This window comes from Leuciscus leuciscus (assembly GCF_965113295.1).
Source record: "Leuciscus leuciscus genome assembly, chromosome: 14".
Lineage (NCBI taxonomy): Eukaryota > Metazoa > Chordata > Actinopteri > Cypriniformes > Leuciscidae > Leuciscus > Leuciscus leuciscus.
In genome coordinates this window covers 40,646,622-40,661,819 of record NC_138738.1, presented here as the reverse complement: position 1 = coordinate 40,661,819, position 15,198 = coordinate 40,646,622, and the positions used below count along the sequence as shown (strand labels likewise).

General features: G+C 39.3%; 2 protein-coding genes across 6 annotated transcripts in view; both read left to right on the top strand.

Annotated features, from left to right (window-relative positions):
- mbd5 (methyl-CpG binding domain protein 5) overlaps window positions 1-9,785 on the top strand; it is a 31,296-nt gene extending 21,511 nt beyond the window's left edge. For 3 of the 5 annotated variants that reach the window (XM_082136114.1, XM_082136115.1, XM_082136116.1), the window contains 4 exons: window positions 1,418-2,380; window positions 4,211-4,284; window positions 5,657-5,732; window positions 5,819-9,785. In XM_082136114.1, coding sequence (XP_081992240.1) covers window positions 1,418-2,380; window positions 4,211-4,284; window positions 5,657-5,732; window positions 5,819-5,878 — 1,173 coding nt within the window. In that variant the 3' untranslated portion in view covers window positions 5,879-9,785. Of the gene's footprint in view, window positions 1-1,417; window positions 3,645-4,022; window positions 4,285-5,656; window positions 5,733-5,818 lie in introns of those variants that run through there. The other 2 variants (XR_014197125.1, XR_014197126.1) reach the window with 2 other exon arrangements.
- Window positions 9,786-11,569: 1,784 nt separating this feature from the next.
- On the top strand, window positions 11,570-14,709 carry sowahcb (sosondowah ankyrin repeat domain family Cb). Its single transcript, XM_082136179.1, has one exon. It carries the CDS (start codon window positions 11,927-11,929, stop codon window positions 13,364-13,366), a length of 1,440 nt encoding a protein of 479 aa, XP_081992305.1. The 5' UTR covers window positions 11,570-11,926; the 3' UTR covers window positions 13,367-14,709.
- The last annotated feature ends 489 nt before the right edge of the window (window positions 14,710-15,198 follow it).

The window sequence follows — 15,198 nt, the reverse complement described above, 5'->3', positions numbered from 1 at the left end:
TGAATCAGTGCCATGGTCTCTATTAAGTGAAGCATCAGCTTCAGCGTTACCCATGCGACGCAGTGCTGCTCAGCTGAGCCTTGAAAAGTGGAGTTCAGAGTTAAAAATAAGGAACACCTTGTTTCATTACTATCTTTGAATGAATCAGCGTTTTTGAATGTGTTCGTTGAATGAACGGTTTCGTTGCTGTAACAATGTAACTGCGCGCTGAGTGACAGCCTTTCAATGCGCAGAGACGCTGTTTAGTTTCGGTTACATTGGTTACTGAAAATTTACTAGTTTTTGTGTATGCTGACTACGTCATAACACTTATTTATTTAGCAACAAATCAATCAAAATAAATAAGTGCCGATAATACCGCATATCGCGCTATTGAGCCATTTAAAATTACAGCAAGTGAAATTCCTTCACTGCGAAGTCCAGATCCGATTTTTGTGCATATCCGATTGAAATCTGATCAGAATCAGCTGATGTGAGCATCAAGAAATCACATGAAATGTCTTTTTTTCTACAAATCTGTTTCAAGCTACATCTTTATGTGTTTTCTTTATACGCATTTCTGAAAATCCGTTTCAGTCTAATTTCGCATGGTTTATGTGACTTTCTCACGCCACGTAAGATGTAAGCTTCAGACGTTGTTTTAGGAAACATGCTAAAAGTTGCTGCCGAAACAATGCTGTGTTGCAAAGTGCAGAACGAGCAGAAAACGGCAATATTACGGAGAAACCGGCGGCGACGACGGAATAAAGCGTCTCATACCAGCCTCCGGTTCTGCCACTGCTTCAGAAGACGCAGTAGACCAGCGTGGCGGATACACATGTGGTAACATTTAAATAAGACAACATCTCTATTGCAAACCCCTCCATGTTGCGGATGTTGTTGTTTTTGCCGAATTCCTACCAATGCAACGGTAGGTATTTCTGGTCATAATGGAGACAATGAGTATATGAGCAATGAGTGTTGCTTATATTGATCACACAATAAAAATTCCCAAAACCAGTCGTCTGTGGATGAGAGTCTGAAACGAGCACTGGTGGGCCGTTGTCCTGCTCCACTTCACAGACGCAGAGAAAGGAGGATTATAGAATGAAGAGACGCTCATTTATACGACATTTTATTCAACAGAAGAACAGCTCGTTCTGCGCGTCATTACGCTATTTCTACATCATTGCACATGCGCAGTCCTTTCAGTTTCAGATCAGGTGTTTACATGTTCTCTCGATCGAATTAGAAAAGGAATAAACCACTCCTTTCAATCCGATCGAGATGTCATTGGGATCGAGCTCAGTCGGATCGATTAAGGTGTTTACAGGAAGGCTTTTCAGTGCGACTGAGTTGTCAATCCGATTACTAACGGATTATTAAGTTGCATGTAAACGTAGCCTAAATTAATGACATGTTTTTGGCATTTGTTCAGGGGTGCATGCCTGACAGCGCCCAGCCTGGGATGACATCTCACTCCGGAGACGCGGGCATGTACCGAGAGCCTCCGCAGAAGCTACAGGGTCACGATGCTTCGATGGCGGGAGGATCGGTGGAGTCGGTGGACGCGATCTACAGAGCGGTGGTGGACGCCGCCGGCAAAGGCATGCATGTGACCATCACTACCGGCATGAGCGTCAGCACGCAGGCGAGCCCCGTCCCCGCTCTCAGCGCCATGAGTGCCTTCACCGCCTCCATCGGCCAGCCGCTCAGCCTACCTCACGCCGTCAACGCCGTCATCCACGCGCCGCGCAGCTCTGAGGCCAACGAGACGCTTTCCCAGATCCAGCGCAACCGGCTGCAGCACAACCACACGCGCAGGAGCTCGGAGCGCGAGAAGAACACGCCCGACGGCTTGGACGCGCACGAGTATTTCCGCTCGCCCCGTCCACACTGGGACGAGTCCAATCACGTGCACTGGAGAGGCGAGGAGTTCCTCGAGTGCTCCACGCATGTGCACAGCAACACGCGCGTCAGCAAAGCCGAGAGAAAACCCATCATGGACTGTCCGACGGAGACTCACGAACCCCACGAACGGTTTAACCAGCGCGTGAGAGAGCAGGTGAACGGCACGATGGCTCGCGGCGGATACGATGACGACCAGTCGCCCGGCTCCTCCACGAGCCTCGAAGGGCCGCTGCTCAAAGACTACGCTCACTTCAACGGGCACTTTAACGGACACTGTGCGCCAAGCCCCTCGGACACGAAGAGTCTCAGCAGCGAGGAGGAGCTCCGGCACCCCGACTCGCCCTCAGCAGAACTGATGCACTACAGGCCCAGGGCCTTACACGTGGGAGAGCTGGTCTGGCCGATCAAAGGCTTCCCCGCCTGGCCTAACAAACTGATGAGAGAGGAGCATGGACACAATCCCAGCATGCAACTGTCTGAACAGGCCAAGGTAAGAGAGACTGCCTCGTCCTGTTTATATCCCTAATGCCTAATCTGTTATAATACAAAATGTTAAGGAAACATCATATGCCACTTTTGCTATAGAGCAGCATTTCAGGTTTCATCTCGTGAGATTTGTTTCAGAGGTTGTTTTTGGTGGGCAAGTAATGAAAAAATGAGAATTGATGAACACAGTCCTGTCAGTAGCTACATTTCCATCCATTCTTGATCTGATAAGACGTACATAAACTACAATGGAAACACATTTACTGAATAGATCCCTCATGCACAACAATCCCAGCATGCACCTGTCCAAGGTAAGAGAGACTGCCTCGTCCTGTTTATATCCCTTTGAAGGTGCCTAATGCAGTAATATAGCTGTTATAATTAGTGCTGGGCAATGATTAATTTACATAATATGTGTGTGTACTGTGTTTGTATTTTGTTTATAAATGCACATATGCATGTATATATTTAAGAGATATTTGCATGTATATATAAATATTTTATATATAAATAACACTTTGTAAATATATACATGCATGTGTGTGTTTATATGTACAAAATAATTATACACAGCACACACACACACACACACATATATCATGTAAACACAAACCTTTATTTTGGATGCGATTAATCGTTGCGCAGCAGTAATACAGAATGTTACATCATGCCACCTTTGCTATAGAGAAGCGTTCCTGTTTCATTGAACATCTTGTTTCAGAGGTTGTTTTTGGTGAGCTGGTAATGACCTCTGAACTCAGTCCTGTCAGTTGCTACGTTTCCATCCCTTTTTTATCCGATAAGAAGACATGCTCATAAATGATGCGATGGAAACACATTTACTGAATAAATCCTTTGATGTGCAACAATAAACTCATGTGACTTTCCCTCAGGCTGTGATTGGATAACTGGAGTAACCAGTGGACCAATGGCGTCGCAGCATCTCTAATGTTGGTTTGGTGTTTCTGAAACGCCGGAGTGGAAGTGTGTGATCAGAATGATTTGGTGTAATTCCCTCCAGAAGCGTCTCACACACACGAGTGTGTTCCTGAACACCAGCATCCGAACGCTAGAGAACATGACAGCGTTTACTGTGTTTCGTCTGACGCTCTGACACACTCGTTTATGATGGAGGGAGAAAGAGAAAGATTGCAGAAACTTACAGTTTTATTACTGATCATTTGCACCAATTTCCCAGGAAGTGATGATTCTGTTCTCTTGCACACTTGAGAGGGAAACGCTGCTTTATTCACACGTTTTATGCGATAGTCCAAGTTAAAGGGTAACTAAACCCTAAACCAACTTTTTTTAGTTAATGATCTGTAAGAATGGGGCTTTATTAGTGCTGTTCATTGATTCAAGTAATTTTTTTTACATTTGTGTTCAAAGTGTTTTAATTTTACAAAATATGGTGTAAAAACGTCTGAGTGCTGCCCTCTTCAGGTTGAACAGTGGCTACTGCAGTTGAATTTTCCTATTGGAAGTTGTGGTGGCCGGTGATGTCAGAGGGTACCAGCTAACCACGCCCTTGCCTACAGAGGGATACGTCTCAGATGCACGCCCCCTCTCCACTGGGCTCTGCCTACTTTTCCAGCATTTTTCAAATATTGCCAGTGGGTGGAGTCAGGCTCTGACCAGGGGTTTAGTTACCCTTTAAATTCACAGCTTTGGATGGAAACACAGCTAGAGATTGTCCAGCATATCTGATCTCTGTACACTTTGCGATACAAGAATTAAGTCAAGTTTCAAATCTTCGGTAGTAAATGTTTACTACTCAGAGGTTGTGTATCTGGAGTAGCAGTGACTGATCTCCTGCTCTTTGACCTCTCTCTAGGTGGAGCCGGAGCAGCTGAAAACACTAACACAGGACCTTCAGGTGCTGGACAGAGCCAGCAAGAAGAACAGAAAGTAAGTGTGTTGTCTCTGTAACGCCGGGATCCTAAAACCCTCACGCTGGTAAACATCTACAAGTGAGGATGTTTAATGGTGTGTGTGCGACGGCTGTGTTAAAAAAATTAAATAAATGCTATTTATGTGCAAATAAATCTAAAGTTGATGTTTCCAGGATAATAGTCCAGTCTTATTTAAACAGTAAAATCTGCAGATGTTTAAAATGTTCCTGTATTTCCCAATCACACTCTCCCCTTAACGAGATGATAGTGCCTTCACACATTATTTACACTCGATATTTGTTCATTATTCCTTATCCATCTGATTTCTAGTGACAGGTTCACACTTTTGTGTTCAATTCACATTTATTTTACAATACATTACATTCGTTACAAGCATCTTTACAGAAAATGATACAATGATACATGTCATTAAATCAGGAAATCTCCATCACTCTGTAAACCCCAGTGAGCAGTGATGGGTGATGTCACTGTCAAGGGAAATAAGTGACTAAGTACTATCATGACAAAGGCATTGTTCCTAACAATTCTTTTTTTATGCAAGTGCATCGTAGTTAAAGACATATAATCAAAAGCTTCATGAGTGATGAGGTGTTCGCCTTCTCTAGCAACAGCATGATGTCATGTACCATCGTAGATCTATATATCACTGTTATAAGTCATGTGTTTAGGTTGTAAATACAATAACGATTGCAATATAAGGAAAACTATGTCGGAGTATGTAACGTGGTCAGCTCCAATTTAGGATAAATCCCTTGCTTATTTTTTTTTTTATCATTATCGTTTCATAATTTTATTATTATGGCATTTATTTTTTTAATCAGTACTTTTTAATAGTCAGTGTTTCCTGATCATCAAATCATCATATTAGAATGATTTCTGAAGGATCATGTGACACTGAAGACTGGAGTAATGATGCTGAAAATTCAGCTTTGATCACAGGATATAAATTACATTTTTAAATAAATGAAATATATATTTTAAAATGTCATAATATTTAACAATTACTTTTTTTTTTTTTTTTTAAATGCCTTGGTGAGCAGAAGAGACTTCAAAAACATTAAAAGTGTATCCGAGTGGAACAAGAACAAATGTGGGCGGGGCTTGATTGTGTCTGTGGGGAATTGATTGGATTGTTGTGGTTTGCTATTGGCTGATCTCATGTGAGTGACAGGTTATAGCCCCGCCCTCATCATCAGAGAGAACTTATTCTGATTCAAGATTATTAAAACAATAATGATGTGCACTGACAAATCATTTAGAATAAACTGCAATATTCCATTAAAAAAAAGTTATTTTGATGTATGGTGACTTTAAAGATGCGTTGCTTGTGCTGAAGCGTCTGGTGTCGCTCTCTCTCTCTCTCGCAGGGCGGGGAAGCTGAATCATCATCTAGAAGCTGCGATTCATGAGGCCATGAGTGAGTTGGACAAGATGTCTGGAACTGTGAGTATCACACACACACACACACACATCACATGGAAGTTCTCCCACACCTGATTGGCTGAGTGAATCTGTCTGTCAATCTGCAGGTTCACCAGGATCGTCAAGTCAAACTGCCCAAACCCAAGAGGAGGAAGATCTCCAGATAACAGCAGCGATCAGTGTCTCTCTCTCTCCCTCTCTCTCTCGCTCTCTCTCTCTCTCTCTGATCGTGGTGCTACACACTAGCAGACGCTCACCGTGGCCCCGCCCACACCCTGTGACTGACAGGTGCTGGATCAGCCAATTAGAAAAGGCAGCAAAGACAACTTGCTGAAGAACTATTTTTTTCTAGTGTACAAGGAAAAATATCGAAAAAGCAAAAAAAAAAAAAATCCTGCATTTAAGAACACAGACAGTCCAAATATTTCTGATATGTTTTCAATGTGTATATAGACAATACAGAAGTTTCATGGTAAAAACATGGGAAGAAGTGTAAATACTGTAGGATAATGACATGTACAAGCCAACTCGATGCACACTTTATCTTCAGCTGTACAAAACACAAAGCAGAAGTGTCTCTTCGGCCCATAAGGCCCTGCGACATTACAATGAATAAGAGTCAATCTGAGACTTTTCTAAGCTTCAGTTTGAGTTGTATTTTGAGTGTGTGTGTGTGTGTGTGTGTGAGTGTGTCGGAGTGGACTTCACCAGCTCAATGGGCTAGTTGCGGGTTTGACTTGTGGGCTTCTCTATATAGTTCAGGTCTTCCAGCACTAAACACTAATACAGTCATACGTTTAGGATCGTCCTGTGATGTTTTCTGTCTTTATACCGTTATTTAGTTTTTCTTTTGTCATATTTGTTTGAGTTATATTAGACCACCGATGAAACACTGGTTTCATACTGTACTGGCCAACATAGAGGAAACCTGAGGCCTTATGATGTGTGTTAGAAGTGATGTATGAAACTCCCTGACATGTTCAGTAAATCTTGGCAATAATACGGCACATGCTCGGTAAAGCCTTATACGTGTGTACTGTACACACACACACACACACACACACACACACAGACACGTACCCTTCAGTATTATTTTAGTTTGTTTTGCCTTTCTAAATGCACTCATTATTTTCTCTCCTGAAGTTTCTCTTGTTAAGGAATGAACAGTAGAGGATGGTGTCGTCGTCCGCTCGGTCTCAGTCGCATCATTACTGTGATGATCTTCATCTCTCTGACGTCCAGAAGAGAAGATGCTGTCAGTCACTGAGAACTTTAGCTTGTGGGAGATCGAGAGAACTTCTTTACGCCACAGAATAAAACAATTAAAAAGGCAATTGCGACTTTATCTCTCGCAATTGGGAGTTTATATCTTACAATTCTTATTTTATTTCAGTTACATTTACATTTAATCATTTAGCAGACACTTTTATCCAAAGCGACTTACAAATGAGACGAGCCATAGAAGCAGTTCAACTAACAATATGACAACAATATGTAAGTGCTATGACCCTTCCAGTAGTCTAACGTGGTTTTATTTTATTTTTAATAGTTATAGAAGAGAAGAGAAAGGAAAGTTTTAGTATTAATGGATCAAGTGTTGCCGAAAAAGATGCGTCTTCAGTCGTTTCTTGTTCAGTTGCGAGTTCTAAAGTCTGAATTGCAAGATTCAGGCACTTTTTTTTTTTTTTTTTTTTTTTTAATTGCGGCAATTCTGAGAAAGTCGTAATTTTGAGATGTAAACTTTCTCAAAATTACAACTGACTTTTTTCTCACTGTTGCGAGTTTATATCAGAATTCAGACTTTATTTCAATCAAGTTATAAAGTCAGAATTGCGATAGTCTCACAATTCTGATATAAACTCAGACAAAATGATGACTTTATATCTTACAATATCTTACAATTGTGTCTTTTTGACTTTTATTTCAATTGCGTAAAAGTCAACTTTTTCTCGCAATTTTCTCGCGACTTTTTTCTCGCAATTGCAAGTTTATATCTCAGAATTCTGAATTCATTTAATTTGTGAGTTATAAAGTCAGAATTACAAGAGAAATAGTTGCAATTCTGAGAGATAAAATTGGAATTCCGATATAAACTCGCAATCTGGACTTTTTTCTCGCAGTTGCGAGTTTATATCTCAGAATTTCAATTGCAAGTTATAAAGTCAGAATTGCGATAAATAGTCTCACAATTCTGATATAAACTCAGACAAAATTATGACTTTATGTCTTACAATTGTGTCTTTTGACTTTATTTCAATTGCGTAAAAGTCAAAATCGCAAGATGGTTGCAATTCTTATATAAACTCGCAATTCTGACTTTTTTCTTGCAATTGCAAGTTTATATCTCAGAATTCTGAATTCATTTAATTTGTGAGTTATAAAGTCAGAATTACAAGAGAAATAGTTGCAATTCTGAGAGATAAAATGGGAATTCCGATATAAACTCGCAATCTGGACTTTTTTCTCGCAGTTGCGAGTTTATATCTCAGAATTTCAATTGCAAGTTATAAAGACAGAATTGCGATAAATAGTCGCAATTCTAAGAAAGTTGTAATTTTGAGATGTAAACTCACAATTCTGACTTTTTCCTCAGTATTATGAGTTTATATTTATTTAATTTATTTCATTCCTGAATCCTGAGTTATAAAGTCAGAATTGCGAGATAAATAGTAGCATTTCTAAGAAATAGTCGCAATTCTGAAAAATAGCCGTAATTCTGAGATATAAACTCTCAATTATGAATTTGTTTACATCTAACAATTGTCTTTTTGTCTCTCAATTCTGACTTTATTTCAGTTGCGAGCAATTGTGTTTTTATATCGCGCAATTCTGAGAAAAAAGTATGAATTTTGAGATTTAAAATGACTTTTTTTACATTTTTTATTCTGTGGCAGAAACAAGCTTTCGTAACTTACGGGTCAGTCCGAGAACATGTACATATCAGCCATCCGCCATCCGATCACGCCTGAGTGCGTCTCTAACGACCCGATCCTCTACTAATGTGTCATTACTGCATTAATGAACGACACCGATGAACTGTAGAACAGACTCAGGAAAGTCCTGATATCATTCAGATTCACGCTCTAAAAGAAGTTGTGCTTTAGGGGTCATAGACTGGAAGGAGCCTCACCCTGGAGGTCAGAGGTCACCGTTGGGGTCAGGACAAGGTTGTATATAACTACTGTAGCACATCTGCCAGTAACACTAACTCAAGATGAAGAGCTTATTAAATTATTTTTTGTGTGTAAACTCTATAGATGTGTGTGTAGGATCTCTCATCAGTAACTCTAATCTCGGGCCGTTAAACTCCGGGTTTGGACCGGTTTCTCTCCTCGGATTCGGGCTGGACAGGAAGTTCACTACAAAATTAAGTGCAATATTTCCATGCAGTGGATCTGAAAACTATATCAACGCAAATATCCAGAGGTGAAATCATTGAAGCCCATGAACAGACGGTTGGTGTGTGTGTGTGTGTGTGTGTGAGTGTGCTGGTGAAGTCGACTCTGTTGTCAGTGCAATGATGCGGCTCTGTGTTCAAAGTCTTACTGTTCAAGGTCAAAATACATTTTGTGTTCATGTGGTCAGTGTTGCCCAAAACCTTTCCATTCTATTCTCGAGTCTTTCATTTCCTCTGTGAGTGTGTGTGTGTGTGTGTGTGTGTGTGTGTGTGTGCGCGTGTGCGTGCGTGTGTGTGTGTGAACATTTTTATTTTGTCGTCTTTGCTTGCTATTTTATGATTGGTATCTGACTGGTGTTACGAGCCTCTCTGATGTCCATATTCCCCGATGAGTATCTGAGTATATATTTTCTCACCAGTATGTACTTTACAGCAGTCGACTTTGTAAAGTATGTTGTGCACTTGATTATGTTTGTTTCTGATAGCTTTGATGTGGCTGTTAGGTTTAGTTTGTTAAAGTCCATAATTTCTTATTGTTTCGATTGATTTTTTTAAAGATGTCCTAAACAGCAGTTTTGTAAATATTGTGAACATTACAGGTCATGCTGTGATGTGACATTGAAATGATGTTGCACCAATGTTTCAATTAAAACCTGGTCACTAAACTGGTGTCTTTATATGACGGATCTTCAGGAATCATTTGTTTTGTCTTTTTAAATTCATGTTTTAATACCATTTTTGAATCTACCCTAGACTTGTTTAATTCTAGTCAGTATCGCAATGGTTTAACAATCAAATGCTTTTAAATCTTATTGGCCACACACACATTTGTAAAAATTAAACTGTCTGATTAATGTATATATAAAACTTGAAATTGCGAGGAAATGTCAGACATTTTTATATCTCACAATTCTGACTTTTTTCTCGCAATTTTAACTTTCTCAGAATAGTGATTTTTATTTTATTTTTATCTTGTATAGATATAGATGGAAACTCACAATTGCGTAAAAATACTTTTTTCATTGCATGGCAGAAACAAGCTGTCCTAACATGAATATCTTCATAATATGAGTATATATCTATTTCTTTGCTGGCTGTGAGTTTATATCTCGCGATATCTTGAACTTTGAACAATTCCGAGTTTTGCAATTCTTACTTTTTTCCTCAGAATTGTGAGTTTTGTGGAATTGCGAGGGAAAAAAGGTCAGAATTGTGAAATAAAGTTTCAGTTACGTTTGTTAATTTTTTTTTTATTCTGTGACTGAAAGATGATTCCCATTCTCTAAAGATATCGGGCATCTTTCATGAACACATTCCTGTCGAGCTGATTTGACTTTTATTCATTCCCAGGATACGAATTACTGATAAACCATTTAATTTTCACTAGTTATAATGCTAATTATTGATATGAATAATTACATTTCAACTAAAAACTATAATTCTTTATATCTGCAACTGTATTTTCACAATAGGGTCCCATTCAAATTCAGTTGTTGATATCAATTCTTACGTAGTAATTCTTAAGTAAAAAATCATAATTTTTATAGCAATAATTACGTGGTTACTAGTGCAAATTTTTAATAAAAAATTTTTTATGAATGTCAAGTCACCTTTATTTATATTTCATACATCATATTTGTTGTAAAAGACATTTTCAGATATCAGAAATTAACATCTCAAATAGTGACAATTGAATTCTTGATTTTAGGAATATATTTGTAAATATATTTTTACTTGTAACAAAGTTATTATTGATATCATAAATTAACATTTTTGCTAGTATTTCTGAAATATGGAATTGGAATTTCAACTAGTAGGAAATCAATTCTTGATTTCATCAACAACTGAATTTGAATGGCAGCCTTTGGTGACGTTTAGCTAGTGAAAATACAATTACAGATATCAAGAATTATAGTTTTTACTAGATGAAATGTAATTCCTGATATTACAAATTCATAACCTGCGTAAAAAAAAACGGCTTGCCTATTGCCATTCCCAGGATATAAATTCTGGTTAGCCTATCAAGAATAATATTTTTTACTAGTTGAAATTTAATTATTGATATCAAGAATTGGTATTTGTGTGCGAGTGATGACGTCATTGTTGAATTAATATTTTAACTAGTGACAACTGAATAGTTGATATCAAGAATTCATTTCCTGGGAATGAATTAAAGTCAAAAGTCATGGCTTACCACACATGTGACCCTGGATCACGTCACCAGTCACGAGTCGCACGGGTATATTTGTGGCAAAACAATACAGTTTATGGGTCAAAATAATGATATATTTTATGTCATATTTTATGCCAAAAATCATTAGGATATTAAGTAAAGATAATTTTCCATGAAGATATTTTGTAAATTTCCTACCAAAAATTTATAAAATAATTTAAAACAATTTGCACCCTCAGATTCCAGATTTTCAAATATTTGTATCTCGGCCAAATATTGTCATATCCTAACAAACCATACATCTATTGAAAGCTTATTTATTCAGCTTGCAGATGTATGTTTTATTTTATTTTATATAAAATATAAAATTTACCTATGTGACTGGTTTTGTGGTCCAGGGTCACATATTCGTAAATCCATTGGTTTTCACTCCTGATGAACAGCGCCACCTGTGGGAGAAATAGAGAACTACCGACCCGAGTGAGTGAGTGCGGGCGGGGATGAGGAGCATCAAGCAGATTAACTGAGGAATAAAGGATAAACGCAGCATTCTCTGTTTACCTGGATATATCATCTATGTATGTACTGTTATAGTCCGTGATAGCTGCTTTACACAGGCAGTGTTTCGCTTGATGAACACACACCATGGCGACCGAATGCAACCAAGAAGCGGTTTTATATTTCATAAAGGAGAACGGAGGACGCGTGAAGAACACGCATTTAACGGATCATTTTCGAGCTACAATCCCCAAAGATCCTGCGTTAAAACAAGCGGCTAAGGAAGCCTTTAAACGGTACGTAGACAGCGTGGCTTACGTTAAAGAGGAAAACGGGGAGAAATACGTTTGCCTCAAAAAGAAATTCAGGCGTTCAAACGAGACGAGTGACAGAATGAATGAGCTCAAATCCCGCGGAGAAGAAGAACAAGAGGCCTGTGGCAGCAAAAGTGGAGTAAAAGAAGGAATGTCAATGTTATCGTTACCTGGCTCAGGTTACGGAACTAGTTACGCAAAATCACACCCGGATCCTTCAGTCTTTTCACAGGGAGCGTCAGAATCTGACATGGGGAATACAAACAGAAGCACGACGAAGGAGGATAACCCTGATTTAAGTCTGAAAATAAACCGATCAGAGAGTGAAGATGAAGAACAAGAGAGGAAACAATCTGAGGGAACTAGTTTGGGAAATGAAGTGAAGAGCGAATCAGAGCCTGGAAAAGAAAACCGTTTAACTGATGATTTCAACCGTAAACATTTCGCCCAGGGTTTGATTGACACTTGGCCTCAGGTTCGTCTGAAAAGATCCTTTTCTCTCTCGGGAAGGTGTCGCGACTGTCCGCGTCCTGACGCCGATTATGAGCCCGCGTCGTTGACGCTCGAGCCGCTGGAGCACGACTGGATGATGAGCGCGTCTGACGGACACTGGGAGAGTCTCCATCGGCTTCTCCTCAGGGATCCCAGCCTCATTACTAGGAAAGACTTCATTACGGGATTCACTTGTTTACACTGGGCGTCAAAGCTCGGGAAACACGAGCTGATCGTAATGCTTGTCAACTTTGCGAAAGAAAATGGCATCACGCTGAACGTCAACGCGCGCTCCAGCGCGGGATACACTCCTTTACATTTAGCCGCGATGCATAATCATCTCGAGGTCGTTAAGTTGCTAGTCGGCGCGTTTGACGCCGACGTGGAAGCTCGCGATTACAACGGGAGAAAAGCGTGTCAGTATCTAAAGAGCGACATCGCGCGGAACATTCTAGACATCGTGGGCGCGTGCGTTGAATCTGACGCGGATCAAGTGGATGTTGGAGACGCGAGTCGCTGGAGATTATCGAGGGTTATTCAATCCAACTTCAGACCTTTGAAAACACAAAACCACAACAGTAGCGAAGAGGAAAGTAGCGGCGTGACCAGGAAATCTTCTCTTCGCAGGAAATCTTCGTTCACTAAAATGAGACCCAGTCTGAACAGAATCCGGCTGCGGTCGCAGATCGTGCACAGCACTTCTCTCATGGACCGCTTTGAGAAAGATGCGACAGAAGAGCCTTCAAACCTCTCAAGACCCAAATCAAACCTCTTTGGGTGACATCGGGAAAAGGTTGCGCTTCATATAGACTTCACATATCGATCATGGGACTTTATGGATTTAGTTTCAGTTCATTTTGATTTGATTCAATTTTATGAATTATGCAGCTTGAAAACATTCTTTATCACTAGAAATGACGCATTAAACATGGAAGTATTATGCAAAGACATTTCAGAAACTTTTTCTGCATAAAGGGTTCTTAAAAGTTGAGTCTTGAGACCCCGTCACTGGAGGCTGCTGCATTACATCTCCTGTTTTGCACAATATTTATTGTGAAACTGAATTTCAAAATAGTCTTCCATAGCATTATGATAGTCTGATTTCTGTCTTGGCTTTTGTTAAAGTCGCCCTGTGGTGGAAATCCAGCTTTTAATGTTGTTTATATGTCTATGTGGAGTTTTTAATATACTTTAAGACAAAGCATGTGTAAGTTAATAAGTCGACACCATTACTGAGTATTTTCTCCTTAAAATTGCAGTGAACCAAAGACAGTCTCAAACACACGTTTTGAAATCGCTGGTGTTTCTGACGTCACAAACTACCTTGTAACCAATCAGATCAACGTGTGATCGGTTTAAGGGATACAACAATTATTGACTACAGGGGGACTTTAATTATTATTTTCTTCTTCTGAATAACACCCACCTGCATTAGAAGAGTAGCACTACAAATGTCCTGAATTAATATAAAATTGTGACGTATATATTCTATCTATCTGTATTTGTGTATGGAGGTTATATCAGAAGTGATTTGTGATATCTTTTTCTACAGGAAATAGTTTTGAAACACCATCGATCCACCAGACAGACCTTTAACATGTTTGTGATATATTAATAAATCCGTTATTGAATCATATAGTATTAGATTTCCCGCACTTTTGATTTCCAGCGTTATGCACTTGAAGGCTTTATTTCTCAGAAGGAAATTTTAGAGTGACACCAATTCTATATTCATTTAAATTTAACTAGGAGCCTTGGAACTTGAATGTTTTATGATCATTTTATGACGTTTATGATATTCAAGGGTTGTGGAACATTGCTTTTTATTTTTTTACTATTTGTACTGGGACTTTTGGGCTCACGACACAAAGAGTCAGACTTTCCTTGATGATTTTTGACGTATTGGACTTTACATTCATAACTCAACTTTATCTTGAAACTGATCTGAGAGACTCCTGTATTTTAATTACATTGTGACATCACTCTGTCACAGGTCAACACATCATTGGCTAGTTTCACATCATCACCTCCTTGGCCCCGCCCACTTCTGACCAGTTGGTGAAGCGACAGGGATAAATCACTTATGCAATGTTTAAAATAAAAAATAAAAAATCTTCCTCTAAAGTATGTTTGAATCCTTACTGGCCGATCTATAGCATTAAAAGCTGAACCTATTGCCTGAACATTTAAGCTTTCCAAGTTGAATAAGATATTGGTCTTGCTGATCATATCCGACATGTTTCTCATCGAGCTCTGAAGTTCAGTGATGATCTGTTGCAGATTAGCCAACGCCTTCACACTGAGATCTTGTAACTCGTCTAACCGGGTAAACGTTGGATGACAGAAAGAGAAAAGAATGATGAATTAGTTTAGACATGCAACACTGTCACCAGGTAACGGGTATAATCCAGCACAATTACTTTGAATGTGTCATACTGAACACACCCATGTTAAAGAAGCGGCGTTCCCAAATAATGTACGGATACACCCTGATGAATGAGAACTAACTTGATCTTTCATTCCAACAAGCCCTTCAACAAAACACCTTATTTTGTTCATTAGGCTCTGAAAACACAGCTTATGTTTCTCTCTGGGTTTGTACAAGGTGTTTAA

Bases quoted from the DNA above. Each gene is read 5' to 3' on its own strand.
- sowahcb (XM_082136179.1), top strand. From the start codon at position 11,927: ATGGCGACCGAATGCAACCAAGAAGCGGTTTTATATTTCATAAAGGAG.